General features: G+C 56.2%; 1 protein-coding gene across 3 annotated transcripts in view; it reads right to left on the bottom strand.

Annotated features, from left to right (window-relative positions):
• Window positions 1-15504, bottom strand: part of ap2b1 (adaptor related protein complex 2 subunit beta 1) — a 201366-nt gene that overhangs the window by 62270 nt on the left and 123592 nt on the right. For all 3 annotated transcript variants that reach the window (XM_068007982.1, XM_068007981.1, XM_068007983.1), the window contains one exon: window positions 1952-2038. In XM_068007982.1, the coding sequence (XP_067864083.1) occupies window positions 1952-2038 (87 nt within the window). The remainder of the gene's footprint in view (window positions 1-1951; window positions 2039-15504) is intronic.

Genomic DNA, 15504 nt, shown 5'->3' with positions numbered 1-15504 from the left:
CTGTTTGTCTTTTCATTAATGGTTTTGCAAGTTAACTAAAATCGAGGAGCATAGTAAAAGTTTCAGGAATATGACAAAAAAAGAACTTCCACTTATATGGTGCTTTATCATGTGTCTCAGAACATAAAAACAGAAGTAGGCCATTCAGCCTCTCGGGTCAGTTCTGCCATTCAATGAGATCATATCTGATCGGCACCTCAACTCCGTTAACCTGCCTTTGATCCATATCCCTTGATAGCCTTACCCTTCAAAAATCCATCTCATTCTCGAAAATTTTGAATTGATCCAGCATCCACAAACTTTTGGGGGACAGTTCCAGATTTCCACTACCCCTTGTGTGGAAAAAGTGCTCCTTGATTTCACTCCTAAATGGCCTAGCTCTAATTTTAAGATTATGCCCCCTCATTGCGAATTCACCCACCAGAGGAAATAGTTTCTCTGTATCTACCTTATCTAATTTCATTAAACACCGTAATTAGATCACCTCTCAACATTATAAACTCAAGGGAATACAAACCAAATTTATGCAACCAGTCCCCATAACTTAACCCTTTATGGCCTGATATCATTCTGGTGAATCTGCGCTGTACCCTATCAAAGGCCAATATATCCCTCTTGGGGTTCGGTGCCCAAAACTGAACACAGTAGTCCATGAGGTCTGACCGAGGCTCTGTACACTGAAACATTAGTTCCTCCCCTTTGTATTCTCGCCTGCTTGAATAAAAAGGCCAACATTCCAATAGCCATTTTGATTACTTATTGTATCTATAAACAGCTTTTATGATTTGTGTACATGGACACCCAAATCCCTTTGCTCCTCCACAGCTCCTAGTTTCTTACCATTAAGAAAATATTCTGATTTGTCTTCTTGGCTCCAAAGTCGATAACCTTAAACGTTCCCACATTGAACTCTATCTACCACAGTTCTGTCCATTCACTTAGTCTGTCCACGTCCCTTTGCAACTTCCTGCTCCTATCTACATAACTTACTGTGCCTCTTAACTTTGTGTCATCTGCAAACTTGAACATACAACTCTCTATTCCTTCATCCAAGTCCCTGATATATATGGTGAAAAACTGAGCTCCCAGCACAGATCCCTGGGGAACACCACTTGTCACATCCTAATCAGAGAATGTTCCCTTTATCCCTGCTCTCTGTCTCCTACCTCCCAACCAATCACCATGTCACAAGGTTACCTCCAAAATCCTAAAATGCTTCACATACAAATGCAGTCACTGTTGTTAATGTAGGCAAATGCAGCAGCCATTCTGAGCACAGCAAGATCCTAGAAACAGGAATAAGATGGATGACTAGTGAACCTTTTTTTTGGGCAGGCTTGGTTGAGGGAGGACTGTTGACTAGGGCATGGAGGATACTGTGATCTTTGAATAATGCCATGGGATCTTAACATCCACTTGACCACCGGAACAAGCAGTTGGGGCTTCAATTTAATGTCTCACCCAAAGGATAACATCCCCATAGCACAGCATCCCTCAGCACTGCACTGAAATGTCAGGCTAGATAATGAACTCAAATCCTGGAGTGGGGCCTGAATCCATAACCTTCTGACTCAGAGGTGAGAGTGCTACTAACAGAGCCAAGCGGTCACTCCAGCTGACTGCAGTAGAATGATAAATTTTAAGCTGTGAGAAAGGTCTTGCAGTATTTTTACTGTAACTGAATCTGAATTCGAACACTTCATTTCACAAAATTGATCATCTAGCCGCTGGCGTATCCACAGTGACCGACATATGTCAAACGGGTAACACTTCAAACCTTAAAAACTCATCTTTTTACGCTTTCGTTAGGGGAGTATACTGTTAGCTGTGTGACTGGGGCATTTCTGGACCGAATTTTGAGAACGGAAAGAGATTTGGTGCACTTGAATTAGATGTTTGTATCAGCACCTTGTAGAAACTCAGCATTTTGTCCCAGAAGTTATCCACCTACCTGCATTTAAGTGGCAGTCTTTAACTTGAAACTGAAGTTCATTTTCGTTGGGGATGTCCTTCCACGTAGCGAGGAAGACCTGACGCTCTAGATAAGAGAAAGAGAAAAAGTAAGTCATGAGAAGCAAACGTTCCTTGACAAACACAGAGATAGTTAGAATATAAGCTTTAAATGAAGATACGTTTTTACATTTTTTTTGGCGTATATTGCATTCAAGGTGAAGTAGAAGTGACTGAGTTTGTTTCCATTTTTGACACCCAGGGCCAGCAACAAGCATTCCTTGGACAGAGATGTAGGCAGATTGTCCTAATATGCCAACAATAAATTTCTACGATCCTAATGTGCCTTCAAGGCCAGCTTCAGAAGAATACCCCAAAGCAACATTCCCATTTTGTACACGAGGCATTCTAATGATCTCTGAGACTGAGAAATCTACATAGGCTTTTTTGCGAAACAGTAACATCCACTAGGAAATCAGGCAAGGTGCCCCTAAACTTATTTAACAAGCTTCTTATTTCCACCATCTGAAAGCGCCCTTTTGTCTAGTCAGTCAGATCGATTCAAATTCAAATCAAAAGGTGAAAGGACAGTGTGCTAACCAACTACATAATTCAATTTCCCCACTCCCAAATTAAAATCACTCTGTATCCCAGTCATTCTTCTTTTAAACATTAAACAGCTGGAATTAATTAAGAGTACATGTTTGAAGTATTTTTTGTTAAACAGTGTAGACTGGCATTACCTTTGGGGACTGGGGTTGGAGAGGTCATTAAGCCTGATGTATGAGGGAGCTGAATTAACATTGAATTAAAATAACAATTGCTGAAGCATCCTGAGCTTAATTTCTACTGATGATAATACAGTTTCCTCATGCAACTGCTTCTAGTTTCCACAATGTCATCACCAATCACTCGGTGATTACAAAAAAGCAAGAAATCAACAACAATGAGAAAAAGAGAGCAAAATTAAAAAGGGCATTGAAGTTAATCAGTTTGATGAGTCAAGGTGTACAGAGTCAATATCTGTCATTAGAACAATTTAATTTGTTAATGGGAATGGTTGACAAGAATTCCTCTTCAATTAGATTTTATGCCACCGTGTGAGGGATGGGAGGGAGAGATGAGGGAGGAGAGGGGGGGAGGAGGAGGGGGGGGGAGGGGGGGGGGAGGGGGGGGGAGGAGGGGGGGGAGGAGGGGGGGGGAGGAGGGAGGAGCGAGGAGGGGGAGGGGGAGGGGGAGGGGGAGGAGGGGGAGGAGGGGGGGGAGGAGGAGGGGGGAGGAGGGGGGGGGAGGAGCGGGGGGGAGGAGCGGGGGGGAGGAGAGGGGGGGGAGGAGAGGGGGGGGAGGAGGAGGGGGGGGGGAGGAGCGGGGGGGAGGAGCGGGGGGAGGAGGGAGGAGCGAGGAGGGGGAGGGGGAGGGGGAGGGGGAGGGGGAGGGGGAGGGGGAGGAGGGGGAGGAGGGGGGGGGGGAGGAGGGGGGGGGGGGAGGGGGGGGGGAGGAGGAGGGGGAGGAGGAGGAGGGGGGGGAGGAGGAGGAGGGGGGGGGGGGGAGGGGGGGGGGAGGGGGGGGGGGGGAGGGAGGGGGGGGGGAGGAGGGGAGAGGAGGAGGGGGGCGGGGGGGGGGGAGGAGGGGGCGGGGGGGGGGGAGGAGAAAAGAGATCGGGGGGGGGAGGAGAAAGAGAGCGGGGGGGGGGGGGAGAAAAGAGAGCGGGGGGGGGGGGGGAGAAAAGAGAGGGGGGGGGGAGAAAAGAGAGCGGGGGGGGGGGGGGGAGAAAAGAGAGCGGGGGGGGGGGAGAAAAGAGAGCGGGGGGGGGGGGGGGGGAGGAGAAAGAGAGCGGGGGGGGGGGGGAGGAGAAAAGAGAGCGGGGGGGGGGAGGAGAAAAGAGAGCGGGGGGGGGGGGGAGGAGAAAAGAGAGCGGGGGGGGGAGGAGAAAAGAGAGCGGGGGGGGGGGAGGAGAAAAGAGAGCGGGGGGGGGGAGGAGAAAAGAGAGCGGGGGGGGGGGGGGGAGGAGAAAGAGAGGGGGGGGGGGGGGAGGAGAAAAGAGAGCGGGGGGGGGGGGGGAGGAGAAAAGAGAGCGGGGGGGGGGGGGGGAGGAGAAAAGAGAGCGGGGGGGGGGGGAGGAGAAAAGAGAGCGGGGGGGGGGGAGGAGAAAAGAGAGCGGGGGGGGGAGAGAAAAGAGAGCGGGGGGGGGGAGGAGAAAAGAGAGCGGGGGGGGGGGGGGAGGAGAAAAGAGAGCGGGGGGGGGGGGAGGAGAAAAGAGAGCGGGGGGGGGGGGGAGGAGAAAAGAGAGCGGGGGGGGGGGGAGGAGAAAAGAGAGCGGGGGGGGGGGGAGGAGAAAAGAGAGCGGGGGGGGAGGAGAAAGAGAGCGGGGGGGGGGGAGGAGAAAAGAGAGCGCGGGGGGGGGGAGGAGAAAAGAGAGCGCGGGGGGGGGGGGGAGGAGAAAAGAGAGCGGGGGGGGGGGGGGAGGAGAAAAGGGAGCGGGGGGGGGGGGGGGGAGGAGAAAAGGGAGCGGGGGGGGGGGGGGGGGGGGAGAAGAGAGCGGGGGGGGGGGGAGGAGAAAAGGGAGCGGGGAGGGGGGGAGGAGAAAAGGGAGCGGGGGGGGGGGGGAGGAGAAAAGGGAGCGGGGGGGAAGGAGAAAAGGGAGCGGGGGGGGAGGAGAAAAGAGAGCGGGGGGGGAGGAGAAAAGAGAGCGGGGGGGGAGGAGAAAAGAGAGCGGGGGGGGAGGAGAAAAGAGAGCGGGGGGGAGGAGAAAAGAGAGCGGGGGGGGAGGAGAAAAGAGAGCGGGGGGGAGGAGAAAGAGAGCGGGGGGGGAGGAGAAAAGAGAGCGGGGGGGGAGGAGAAAAGAGAGCGGGGGGGAGGAGAAAAGAGAGCGGGGGGAGGAGAAAAGAGAGCGGGGGGGAGGAGAAAAGAGAGCGGGGGGGGGGAGGAGAGAGCGGGGGGGGGGGAGGAGAGAGCGGGGGGAGGGGAGGAGAGAGCAGGGGGGGGGGGGGGGGGGGGGGGGGGGGGAGCGCGGGGGGGAGAGAGCGGGGGGGGAGAGCGGGGGGGGGGGGGGGGGAGAGCGGGGGGGGTGGGGGGGGGTGGGGGGAGAGCGGGGGGGGGGGGGGAGAGCGGGGGGGGTGGGGGGGGGGGGGGGAGAGCGGGGGGGCAAAGGAGAGAGCGGGGGAGCAAAGGAGAGAGCGGGGGGGCAAGGAGAGAGCGGGGGGGGCAAAGGAGAGAGCGGGGGGGCAAAGGAGAGAGCGGGGGGGCAAAGGAGAGAGCGGGGGGGGGCAAAGGAGAGAGCGGGGGGGGCAAAGGAGAGAGCGGGGGGGGCAAAGGAGAGAGCGGGGGGGGCAAAGGAGAGAGCGGGGGGGGCAAAGGAGAGAGCGGGGGGGCAAAGGAGAGAGCGGGGGGGGCAAAGGAGAGAGCGGGGGGGGCAAAGGAGAGAGCGGGGGGGCAAAGGAGAGAGCGGGGGGCAAAGGAGAGAGCGGGGGGGGCAAAGGAGAGAGCGGGGGGGCAAAGGAGAGAGCGGGGGGGGGCAAAGGAGAGAGCGGGGGGGGGCAAAGGAGAGAGCGGGGGGGGGCAAAGGAGAGAGCGGGGGGGGGCAAAGGAGAGAGCGGGGGGGGGCAAAGGAGAGAGCGGGGGGGGGCAAAGAGAGAGCGGGGGGGGGGCAAAGGAGAGAGCGGGGGGGGGGCAAAGGAGAGAGCGGGGGGGGGGCAAAGGAGAGAGCGGGGGGGGGCAAAGGAGAGAGCGGGGGGGGGCAAAGGAGAGAGCGGGGGGGGGCAAAGGAGAGAGCGGGGGGGGGCAAAGGAGAGAGCGGGGGGGGCAAAGGAGAGAGCGGGGGGGGGCAAAGGAGAGAGCGGGGGGGGGCAAGGAGAGAGCGGGGGGGGGCAAAGGAGAGAGCGGGGGGGGGCAAAGGAGAGAGCGGGGGGGGGCAAAGGAGAGAGCGGGGGGGGGCAAAGGAGAGAGCGGGGGGGGGCAAAGGAGAGAGCGGGGGGGGGCAAAGGAGAGAGCGGGGGGGGGCAAAGGAGAGAGCGGGGGGCAAGGAGAGAGCGGGGGGGGCAAAGGAGAGAGCGGGGGGGGCAAAGGAGAGAGCGGGGGGGGGGCAAAGGAGAGAGCGGGGGGGGCAAAGGAGAGAGCGGGGGGGGGCAAAGGAGAGAGCGGGGGGGGGCAAAGGAGAGAGCGGGGGGGGGCAAAGGAGAGAGCGGGGGGGGGCAAAGGAGAGAGCGGGGGGGGGGCAAAGGAGAGAGCGGGGGGGGGGCAAAGGACAGAGCGGGGGGGGGGGGGGGGGCAAAGGAGAGAGCGGGGGGGGGGGGGCAAAGGAGAGAGCGGGGGGGGGGGGGGGCAAAGGAGAGAGCGGGGGGGGGGCAAAGGAGAGAGCGGGGGGGGGGGCAAAGGAGAGAGCGGGGGGGGGGGGCAAAGGAGAGAGCGGGGGGGGGGGGCAAAGGAGAGAGCGGGGGGGGGGGGGGGGCAAAAGAGAGAGCGGGGGGGGGGGGCAAAAGAGAGAGCGGGGGGGGGGGGGGGCAAAAGAGAGAGCGGGGGGGGGGGGGGCAAAGGAGAGAGCGGGGGGGGGGCAAAGGAGAGAGCGGGGGGGGGGGGCAAAGGAGAGAGCGGGGGGGGGGGCAAAGGAGAGAGCGGGGGGGGGGGGCAAAGGAGAGAGCGGGGGGGGGGGGGCAAAAGAGAGAGCGGGGGGGGGGGGCAAAAGAGAGAGCGGGGGGGGGGGGGCAAAAGAGAGAGCGGGGGGGGGGGGGGGGCAAAGGAGAGAGCGGGGGGGGGGCAAAGGAGAGAGCGGGGGGGGGGCAAAGGAGAGAGCGGGGGGGGGGCAAAGGAGAGAGCGGGGGGGGGGGCAAAGGAGAGAGCGGGGGGGGGGGCAAAGGAGAGAGCGGGGGGGGGGGGCAAAGGAGAGAGCGGGGGGGGGGGGCAAAGGAGAGAGCGGGGGGGGGCAAAGGAGAGAGCGGGGGGGGGCAAAGGAGAGAGCGGGGGGGGCAAAGGAGAGAGCGGGGGGGGGCAAAGGAGAGAGCGGGGGGGGGCAAAGGAGAGAGCGGGCGGGGGCAAAGGAGAGAGCGGGGGGGAGAGGAAGGAGTGGGCGGGGGGGGGGGGGGGGGGGGGGGGAGAGGAAGGAGTGGGCGGGGGGGGGGGGGAGGGGGGGGGAGTAAGGAGAGAGCGGGGGGGTGAGGAAGGAGAGAGCGGGGGGGTGAGGAAGGAGAGAGCGGGGGGGTGAGGAAGGAGAGAGCGGGGGGGGGAGGAAGGAGAGAGCGGGGGGGGGGAGGAAGGAGAGAGCGGGGGAGGGGAGGAAGGAGAGAGCGGGGGGGGGAGGAAGGAGAGAGCGGGGGGGGGGGGGGAGGAAGGAGAGAGCGGGGGGGGGAGGAAGGAGAGAGCGGGGGGGGGGGGAGGAAGGAGAGAGCGGGGGGGGGAGGAAGGAGAGAGCGGGGGGGGGGGGGGGGGGAGGAAGGAGAGAGCGGGGGGGGGGGGGGGGGGGGAGGAAGGAGAGAGCGGGGGGGGGGGGGAGGAAGGAGAGAGCGGGGGGGGGGAGGAAGGAGAGAGCGGGGGGGGGGAGGAAGGAGAGAGCGGGGGGGGGGAGGAAGGAGAGAGCGGGGGGGGGAGGAAGGGGAGAGCGGGGGGGGGAGGAAGGGGAGAGCGGGGGGGGGGGGGGAGGGGAGAGCGGGGGGGGGGAGGAAGGGGAGAGCGGGGGGGGGAGGAAGGGGAGAGCGGGGGGGGGAGGAAGGGGAGAGCGGGGGGGGGAGGAAGGGGAGAGCGGGGGGGGAGGAAGGAGAGAGCGGGGGGGGGAGGAAGGAGAGAGCGGGGGGGGAGGAAGGAGAGAGGGGGGGGTGGAAGGAGAGAGGGGGGGGTGGAAGGAGAGAGGGGGGGGTGGAAGGAGAGAGGGGGGGGTGGAAGGAGAGAGGGGGGGGGCGAAGGAGAGAGCGGGGGGGGGCGAAGGAGAGAGCGGGGGGGGGGGCGAAGGAGAGAGCGGGGGGGGGGCGAAGGAGAGAGCGGGGGGGGGCAAAGGAGAGAGCGGGGGGGGGGGCAAAGGAGAGAGCGGGGGGGGGGGGCAAAGGAGAGAGCGGGGGGGGGGGCAAAGGAGAGAGCGGGGGGGGCAAAGGAGAGAGCGGGGGGGGCAAAGGAGAGAGCGGGGGGGGGCAAAGGAGAGAGCGGGGGGGGGCAAAGGAGAGAGCGGGGGGGGGCAAAGGAGAGAGCGGGGGGGGTGGCAAGGGAGAGAGCGGGGGGGGGGGGGGGGGGGGGAGTAAGGAGAGAGCGGGGGGGTGAGGAAGGAGAGAGCGGGGGAGTAGGAAGGAGAGAGGGGGGGGCGGGGGGAGAGGAGAGAGCGGGGGGGGGGGAGGAGAGAGCGGGGGGGGGGGGGAGGAAGGAGAGAGGGGGGAGTAGGAAGGAGAGAGGAGGGGGGTGGAAGGAGAGAGGGGGGGGTGGAAGGAGAGAGGGGGGGTGGAAGGAGAGAGGGGGGGTGGAAGGAGAGAGGGGGGGTGGAAGGAGAGAGGGGGGGTGGAAGGAGAGAGGGGGGGGTGGAAGGAGAGAGGGGGGGGTGGAAGGAGAGAGGGGGGGGTGGAAGGAGAGAGGGGGGGGGTGGAAGGAGAGAGGGGGGGGGTGGAAGGAGAGAGGGGGGGGGTGGAAGGAGAGAGGGGGGGGGGTGGAAGGAGAGAGGGGGGGGGGTGGAAGGAGAGAGGGGGGGGGGTGGAAGGAGAGAGGGGGGGGGGTGGAAGGAGAGAGGGGGGGGTGGAAGGAGAGAGCCGGGGGGGGAGGAAGGAGAGAGCCGGGGGGGAGGAGGGAGAGAGCGGGGGGCGGGGGGGGAGGAAGGAGAGAGCGGGGGGGGGAGGAGAGAGCGGGGGGGGGAGGAGAGAGCGGGGGGGGGGGGAGGAGAGAGCGGGGGGGGGAGGAGAGAGCGGGGGGGGGAGGAGAGAGCGGGGGGGGGGGGGGGGAGAGAGCGGGGGGGGGGGAGGAAGGAGAGAGGGGGGAGTAGGAAGGAGAGAGGAGGGGGTGGAAGGAGAGAGGGGGGGGTGGAAGGAGAGAGGGGGGGTGGAAGGAGAGAGGGGGGGTGGAAGGAGAGAGGGGGGGGTGGAAGGAGAGAGGGGGGGGTGGAAGGAGAGAGGGGGGGTGGAAGGAGAGAGGGGGGGGTGGAAGGAGAGAGGGGGGGTGGAAGGAGAGAGGGGGGGTGGAAGGAGAGAGGGGGGGGTGGAAGGAGAGAGGGGGGGTGGAAGGAGAGAGGGGGGGTGGAAGGAGAGAGGGGGGGGTGGAAGGAGAGAGGGGGGGGTGGAAGGAGAGAGGGGGGGGTGGAAGGAGAGAGGGGGGGGTGGAAGGAGAGAGGGGGGGGTGGAAGGAGAGAGGGGGGGGGTGGAAGGAGAGAGGGGGGGGGTGGAAGGAGAGAGGGGGGGGGGGTGGAAGGAGAGAGGGGGGGGGGGTGGAAGGAGAGAGGGGGGGGGGTGGAAGGAGAGAGGGGGGGGTGGAAGGAGAGAGCGGGGGGGGGTGGAAGGAGAGAGCGGGGGGGGGTGGAAGGAGAGAGCGGGGGGGGGTGGAAGGAGAGAGCGGGGGGGGGTGGAAGGAGAGAGCGGGGGGGGGTGGAAGGAGAGAGCGGGGGGGGGTGGAAGGAGAGAGCGGGGGGGGGTGGAAGGAGAGAGCGGGGGGGGGAGGAGAGAGCGGGGGGGGGGAGGAGAGAGCGGGGGGGGAGGAGAGAGCGGGGGGGGGAGGAGAGAGCGGGGGGGGGAGGAGAGAGCGGGGGGGGGAGGAGAGAGCGGGGGGGGGGAGGAGAGAGCGGGGGGGGGGGAGGAAGGAGAGAGGGGGGAGTAGGAAGGGGAGAGGAGGGGGTGGAAGGAGAGAGGGGGGGGTGGAAGGAGAGAGGGGGGGGTGGAAGGAGAGAGGGGGGGGTGGAAGGAGAGAGGGGGGGGTGGAAGGAGAGAGGGGGGGTGGAAGGAGAGAGGGGGGGTGGAAGGAGAGAGGGGGGGGTGGAAGGAGAGAGGGGGGGGTGGAAGGAGAGAGGGGGGGGTGGAAGGAGAGAGGGGGGGGTGGAAGGAGAGAGGGGGGGGTGGAAGGAGAGAGGGGGGGGTGGAAGGAGAGAGGGGGGGTGGAAGGAGAGAGGGGGGGTGGAAGGAGAGAGGGGGGGGTGGAAGGAGAGAGGGGGGGGTGGAAGGAGAGAGGGGGGGGTGGAAGGAGAGAGGGGGGGGGTGGAAGGAGAGAGGGGGGGGGTGGAAGGAGAGAGGGGGGGGGGTGGAAGGAGAGAGGGGGGGGGGTGGAAGGAGAGAGGGGGGGGGGTGGAAGGAGAGAGGGGGGGGGGTGGAAGGAGAGAGGGGGGGGGTGGAAGGAGAGAGCGGGGGGGGGTGGAAGGAGAGAGCGGGGGGGGGTGGAAGGAGAGAGCGGGGGGGGGTGGAAGGAGAGAGCGGGGGGGGTGGAAGGAGAGAGCGGGGGGGGGTGGAAGGAGAGAGCGGGGGGGGGGGGTGGAAGGAGAGAGCGGGGGGGGGGGGGAAGAGGAAGGAGAGAGGGGATGGGATGGGGAGGGGGAGAAGAGAGCGGGGGAGGGGGAGAAGAGAGCAGGGGGGGGGGGGGGAAAGAGAAAAGAGAGGACAGGGAGGAGAAGGAAAAAAGGGACAGGCAGGGGGGAATAGGAAGGAAGGGAGTGAAGAGGGATCTGCGGATGGAAGCAGGAAGAGAATTGTGTGGAGGGGCCGGGAAGAAACAATGTCATGCCTGTTTGGGAGGCTTAGCAGTAAGTGTGGGGTGAGGCCTTGTGTTGGCCCATGCATAAATGGTCGTAGTGAAAATTAAGCAAGGGGTGGGAGTGTGGTAAAGCTCTGAGAGCTGGGGGGAGGTACGGCGCAATGACTGCAATTAAATGTTAATATTTACCTTTCTTACTCATTTATATCAACATGGCTGCTGGCTAATGCAATGGAGCCGAAAAATCTTAGCCCTCCCTGCAGAAATTTTGAGGTCTGATACCGCAATTGCCTGTTTTAACATTAACATACCACTTAGTAGCTATTGTTTTAGCGGCTAACATTATGTGACATTTAATATCGAGACCTTTATCGCCACCCACAGGTGTAACTGGTATTGCAACCATACGTTGGCACATTTAAAATTGGTTTTCCCATAAGCAAAGCCTGATATGGAAGATTTCAATGTATTTTGAAATGGAATGTTGCAACCTACTCCATTTTTAATGTATAATAAGTATTTGATACAGAGAACCAACAGTGAAACATACCTTTAGTCTATATTATAATCCTATAACTGAGATGACTCATTCTAGAACCACCCATTATGTTGCCATTAAATGAATACTCCAATATTGGAAAAAGAGAGATTCTCTCCACAGATGCAGCTCTGCATGAAACGCCGATAACCAGTGAAGTGTATTAAGAGTTGATGGGAATGATATTGAAGCTAACTGCTCAAGGCATTTTATATTGATGGTTTGATAGTTGGATTGCAGTACTCCCCCCACCCGTGGCACATTAGTATTATAATAAAGGAGGCAAACTCAACCCCTCAGATGCCATCTGTGGATACATATATGGAGCTGGAGAGAAATTCTGGTTCCCTCACAGATTTAAAGGGACCAGTGGCATAGTGGGAAAGAAAAAACCAAGGTGGCAATTTTAACCTAACCCACCCATCGGGAAATTGACAGGATCGGGTGCAATGCTGGTTTTATACCCCGCCCCATTTTATTCTCCACTGAAGTCAATGGCGAGTAATATCAGGCGGGGTGTAAAACAGGCATCCCACCCAATCCTGTGGGTTTCCCGTCCGGCGGCTAGGTTAAATTTACCCCCTAAGTTTGGCACTTGGATATCCCGGGTCTCCACCAACAATATAAAATACCTTTAGAATATCAGGAACTGTGGTATTTCCACAAAATCAATGTGCAAATTACTCATCGTTATTCAGTAGTACTAAGATGTAAAGGCTGCATTATTCATCCACTGAAGCAGGGGAGATTGATCCAAGGAAGCCGTGCGAAATGGTGAACTAGGAGGGCAACTTGTGAAGCTCCTTGTACTAAATAAATTCAGGAAGCTTCTTCAAAAAGCAGTTTACTGCACAGGGATTTTTTTTTTGAAAACAAGAACAAGCACTGAGGTTTCAAAAGCTCAAAAGAAAAATCTGTAACAACAAACACAAATTCCCTCAAACGTTTGAACTACATGCTGCATCTTTATTCTTTTCCTTTTCAAAAACTGTACACTGGGGTCAGCTCTGTAAACCAAGTTGTTTTGAAGTCCTAAACTACTGTGAAATTACATGACTAACAGTAGGTAGCAGGGAAAAGAACACAGTTATGACTAACAGGCTGTTTTTTTCCCACCTCAGATGCTTGGGCATGGAATATGACACAAAATGGTAACGCAGAGCATGGCAATCAACGTCTGAGAGAGAAAGATAAGCCAACATTTCAGTTCTGATAATGGATCACACCTTTCTCTCCAACACATCTCCACTATTTTCTATTTTTATTTCAGATTCCTCGCATTCAGAGATTTTTCGTTTTACCTCTGAAATATGGCTAATCTTTTGGGTATTGATTCCAATTTCTTGCTTTCCGCTAGATTGCATCTACAACGATTATCTATAAATTCAAAATGTTATCAGTGTATAATTTTAACACTGTGATTAAGGATCAGTCCAAGTTAGCAGACTCTTAGTTTCCATCTGAACTCTGATTGATTTAGATTCAAGGAAACATACAATAAAAGGAAGAAAAGATTCAACAGTTCAAAAGGTTCATGGTTTTGGAAAATGAGGCAGATTGAAAACCATCGAATGATTTAGAAAACGGTCAAGGTGAAGGAAAGGAACATTTTCTCATTTGGGAAACCCAGCATCAAATATATTTCCTGGTCAGGCATAACATGGTTAGATATAAAGGTCCTTTTACTCCGTCCCAACCTCAAAAGAGCAATGCCTACTGCACCAGGGAGACATTCTTCTGCTTTCAACACCAGTCAACCTGTGGTATCTCTGAGCGAGACTGTCAGCCTAGTGTCGATTTAGCAGCAAATGTGTGCCATGGGCTGTGAATTACAATCTGTATAAAGCTTGAAACCCTTAATAGGGATTGAACCAGATTTTTTTTTTTGAAACTCATTAAGGGAGAAAGCAGACATCATGCAAACCTTGGAGGGAGGTCCAGAGATTGAAGACATGAATTGTAGGAACAATGTTCTCAATGCCAAAGAACAGGTTTTCTGCCTGTCTTTATAAGTGTAAACAATCTTACAACACCAAGTTATAGTCCAACAATTTTATTTGAAAATCACAAGCTTTCGGAAGCTTCTTCCTTCTTCAGGTGAAGGAGGAAGCCTCCGAAAGCTTGTGATTTTCAAATAAAATTGTTGGACTATAACTTGGTGTTGTAAGATTGTTTACATTTGTCAACCCCAGTCCATCACCGGCATCTCCACATCATGTCTTTATAAGGAGTAGGAACAGCACATCATGTATAGAGACAATTATGTGACTTTTTTTTAAAACTATCTGTTCAGATAATGATGCAACTTTATTTTTGCATGCTCAACACACCTTACACATGAACCAATCAGGTTAGTTGAGTGGGCAGATAGGTGACAGATGCAGTTCAATGCAGAGAAATTAGTCATCCATTTTGGGAAAAAGAACAGTGAAAGAAAGTTAACCTAAACAGCAATATTATTAGCAGAGAGATTTAAAGAGGCAGATTAATTGATCTTTAAAAGGTGAGAGTGCAGGTAGGGAAAAAAAAGCAAATGGTTTGCTCCATTTTACATATATATTTAATAGGTGCCAGTCTTGGCTCAGTGGTAGAACTCTCACTTTGAGTCAGAAGATTGTGGGTTCAAGCCCCACTCCAAAGTTTTAAGCACATTCTCTAGGCCGACACTTTAGTGCAGTACTGAGGGAGTGCTGCACTGTCGGAGATGCTGTCTTTTAGATGAGACGTTAAACCGAGGCCCCGTCTGCCCTCTCAGGTGGTCATAAAAGATCCCATTACACTATTCAAAGCTTGATGGCACAAAAGGCACTGCTAACTGACCTCAGTGCCCTTGGACTGAGAAAGGGAAAATCAAGTAGGGTTCCTGCTCCAGGTCATTACCAGGGACCCGGCTAGAAAGTATGTTTGTGTGTATATCAGGTGAGGGCAGGATTAAGTTCATCTGTGATCCCGATGTGGTAAAATAATCTGTCAACATGCACTGCCTAGCCTTAAACATAGAATGGCCACTTGGGTGATGTACTTGACATGAGTGGAGCAGAACTCCAGGAGTCAGGGCCTTTAGGAGATGAGGAGGGGAGAATAAGGTTGAAAACGGGCAAAAAAAAAAATTGGTCATAAATGTACCAAAAAAGAATGATTTCTGAAAATACAAATCCTGTACGATGACTGGCAAATTGAGTCATATAATTATGCAAAGCCAGCAGCCAACAGATAGATTAATGAAAACAAGCAAACAAATTGGTAGGGGGACCGTGGCTTCAAATTTAGGTAAAAAGCCATTATTGCTAAGATGTGCATAGCAGATCAAAAGTAATCCTACCTGTGAGTCCTGAATAGGCTTCTGCATGTTTGTAGAATTAACCAGAGAATGTTTTGTTATTGTTGTAGTTGAGAATTTTCTCAAATTTTTGATGAGTTTTCTACCATGTGTTATGATGCAATCGGAGGCCTCAAGCTGAATAAAAGGGTCCAACTCAATACTTAGTGCTTTAAATCAACACAGTCCCCACCATCTCACAGCAAGAAACATGGCAGACCTTTTCATTATAACCATGACAACCTTGTAATCTGATGTTTCAGAATAAATACTATTCCAGTGTAGATTAACACAGAACAATTACACAGGGTTACAAAGGATAGAATCATAGAATCATAGAAGTTTACAACATGGAAACAGGCCCTTCGGCCCAACATGTCCATGTCGCCCAGGATCCTGAACACTTGTGCAAAATCATGGCGTTGGTGCTTACTGTTAGTTCACTTAAAGAATACAAAGATAATGCGACAATTCACAAGGCTATAACAGTGCACTGAGACAACCAGGGCAGCTAACCAGAAATTATAACTGTTTCCTGTTTTTTTTTAATGCCATAATTATAGTGCGCTAAGCAGAAAAGTTTATCATCTTAGAATGGAGCTGACAGTACAGTTAGTTATTTTCTAATATTAGATACTTAAAGGCAATACAGCAGGATGCTCAAGCACTTTTTCAACTTTGTTTATGTTTGAGATTTAAATAGGAGGTTCCCTAGTGATCGCATCTCTAGTGCAGCTCATATAATGACTTTAAGGTGATCTTGCCACTAACCCCAAACTGCCAATTTCTGAGAAATCAGCTGTGTGCTACTGCACATATGTCACTGGGGCAGTGGAAAGTGTATGGAATAACTGGGGCATTAGCCTGATTACAGCTGGTTTCAGGAATCTGCACAAAGCTCAGTTGAACAAGGCCATCAATGTTGGGCGTGAGGACTGAAATTTCCTGTTGCAAGGGCATGCTTCCTGTTGGAAACAGGAAGTCTTGTTTGAATTGTATTTATTTAACGCATTTATATCATACAAGAAAAAGTGGAAAAATGTAAATATAATTTTGTCCATAA

This window comes from Heptranchias perlo, chromosome 28 (genome assembly GCF_035084215.1).
Source record: "Heptranchias perlo isolate sHepPer1 chromosome 28, sHepPer1.hap1, whole genome shotgun sequence".
Lineage (NCBI taxonomy): Eukaryota > Metazoa > Chordata > Chondrichthyes > Hexanchiformes > Hexanchidae > Heptranchias > Heptranchias perlo.
This window is presented reverse-complemented; position numbering and strand designations above follow the sequence as displayed.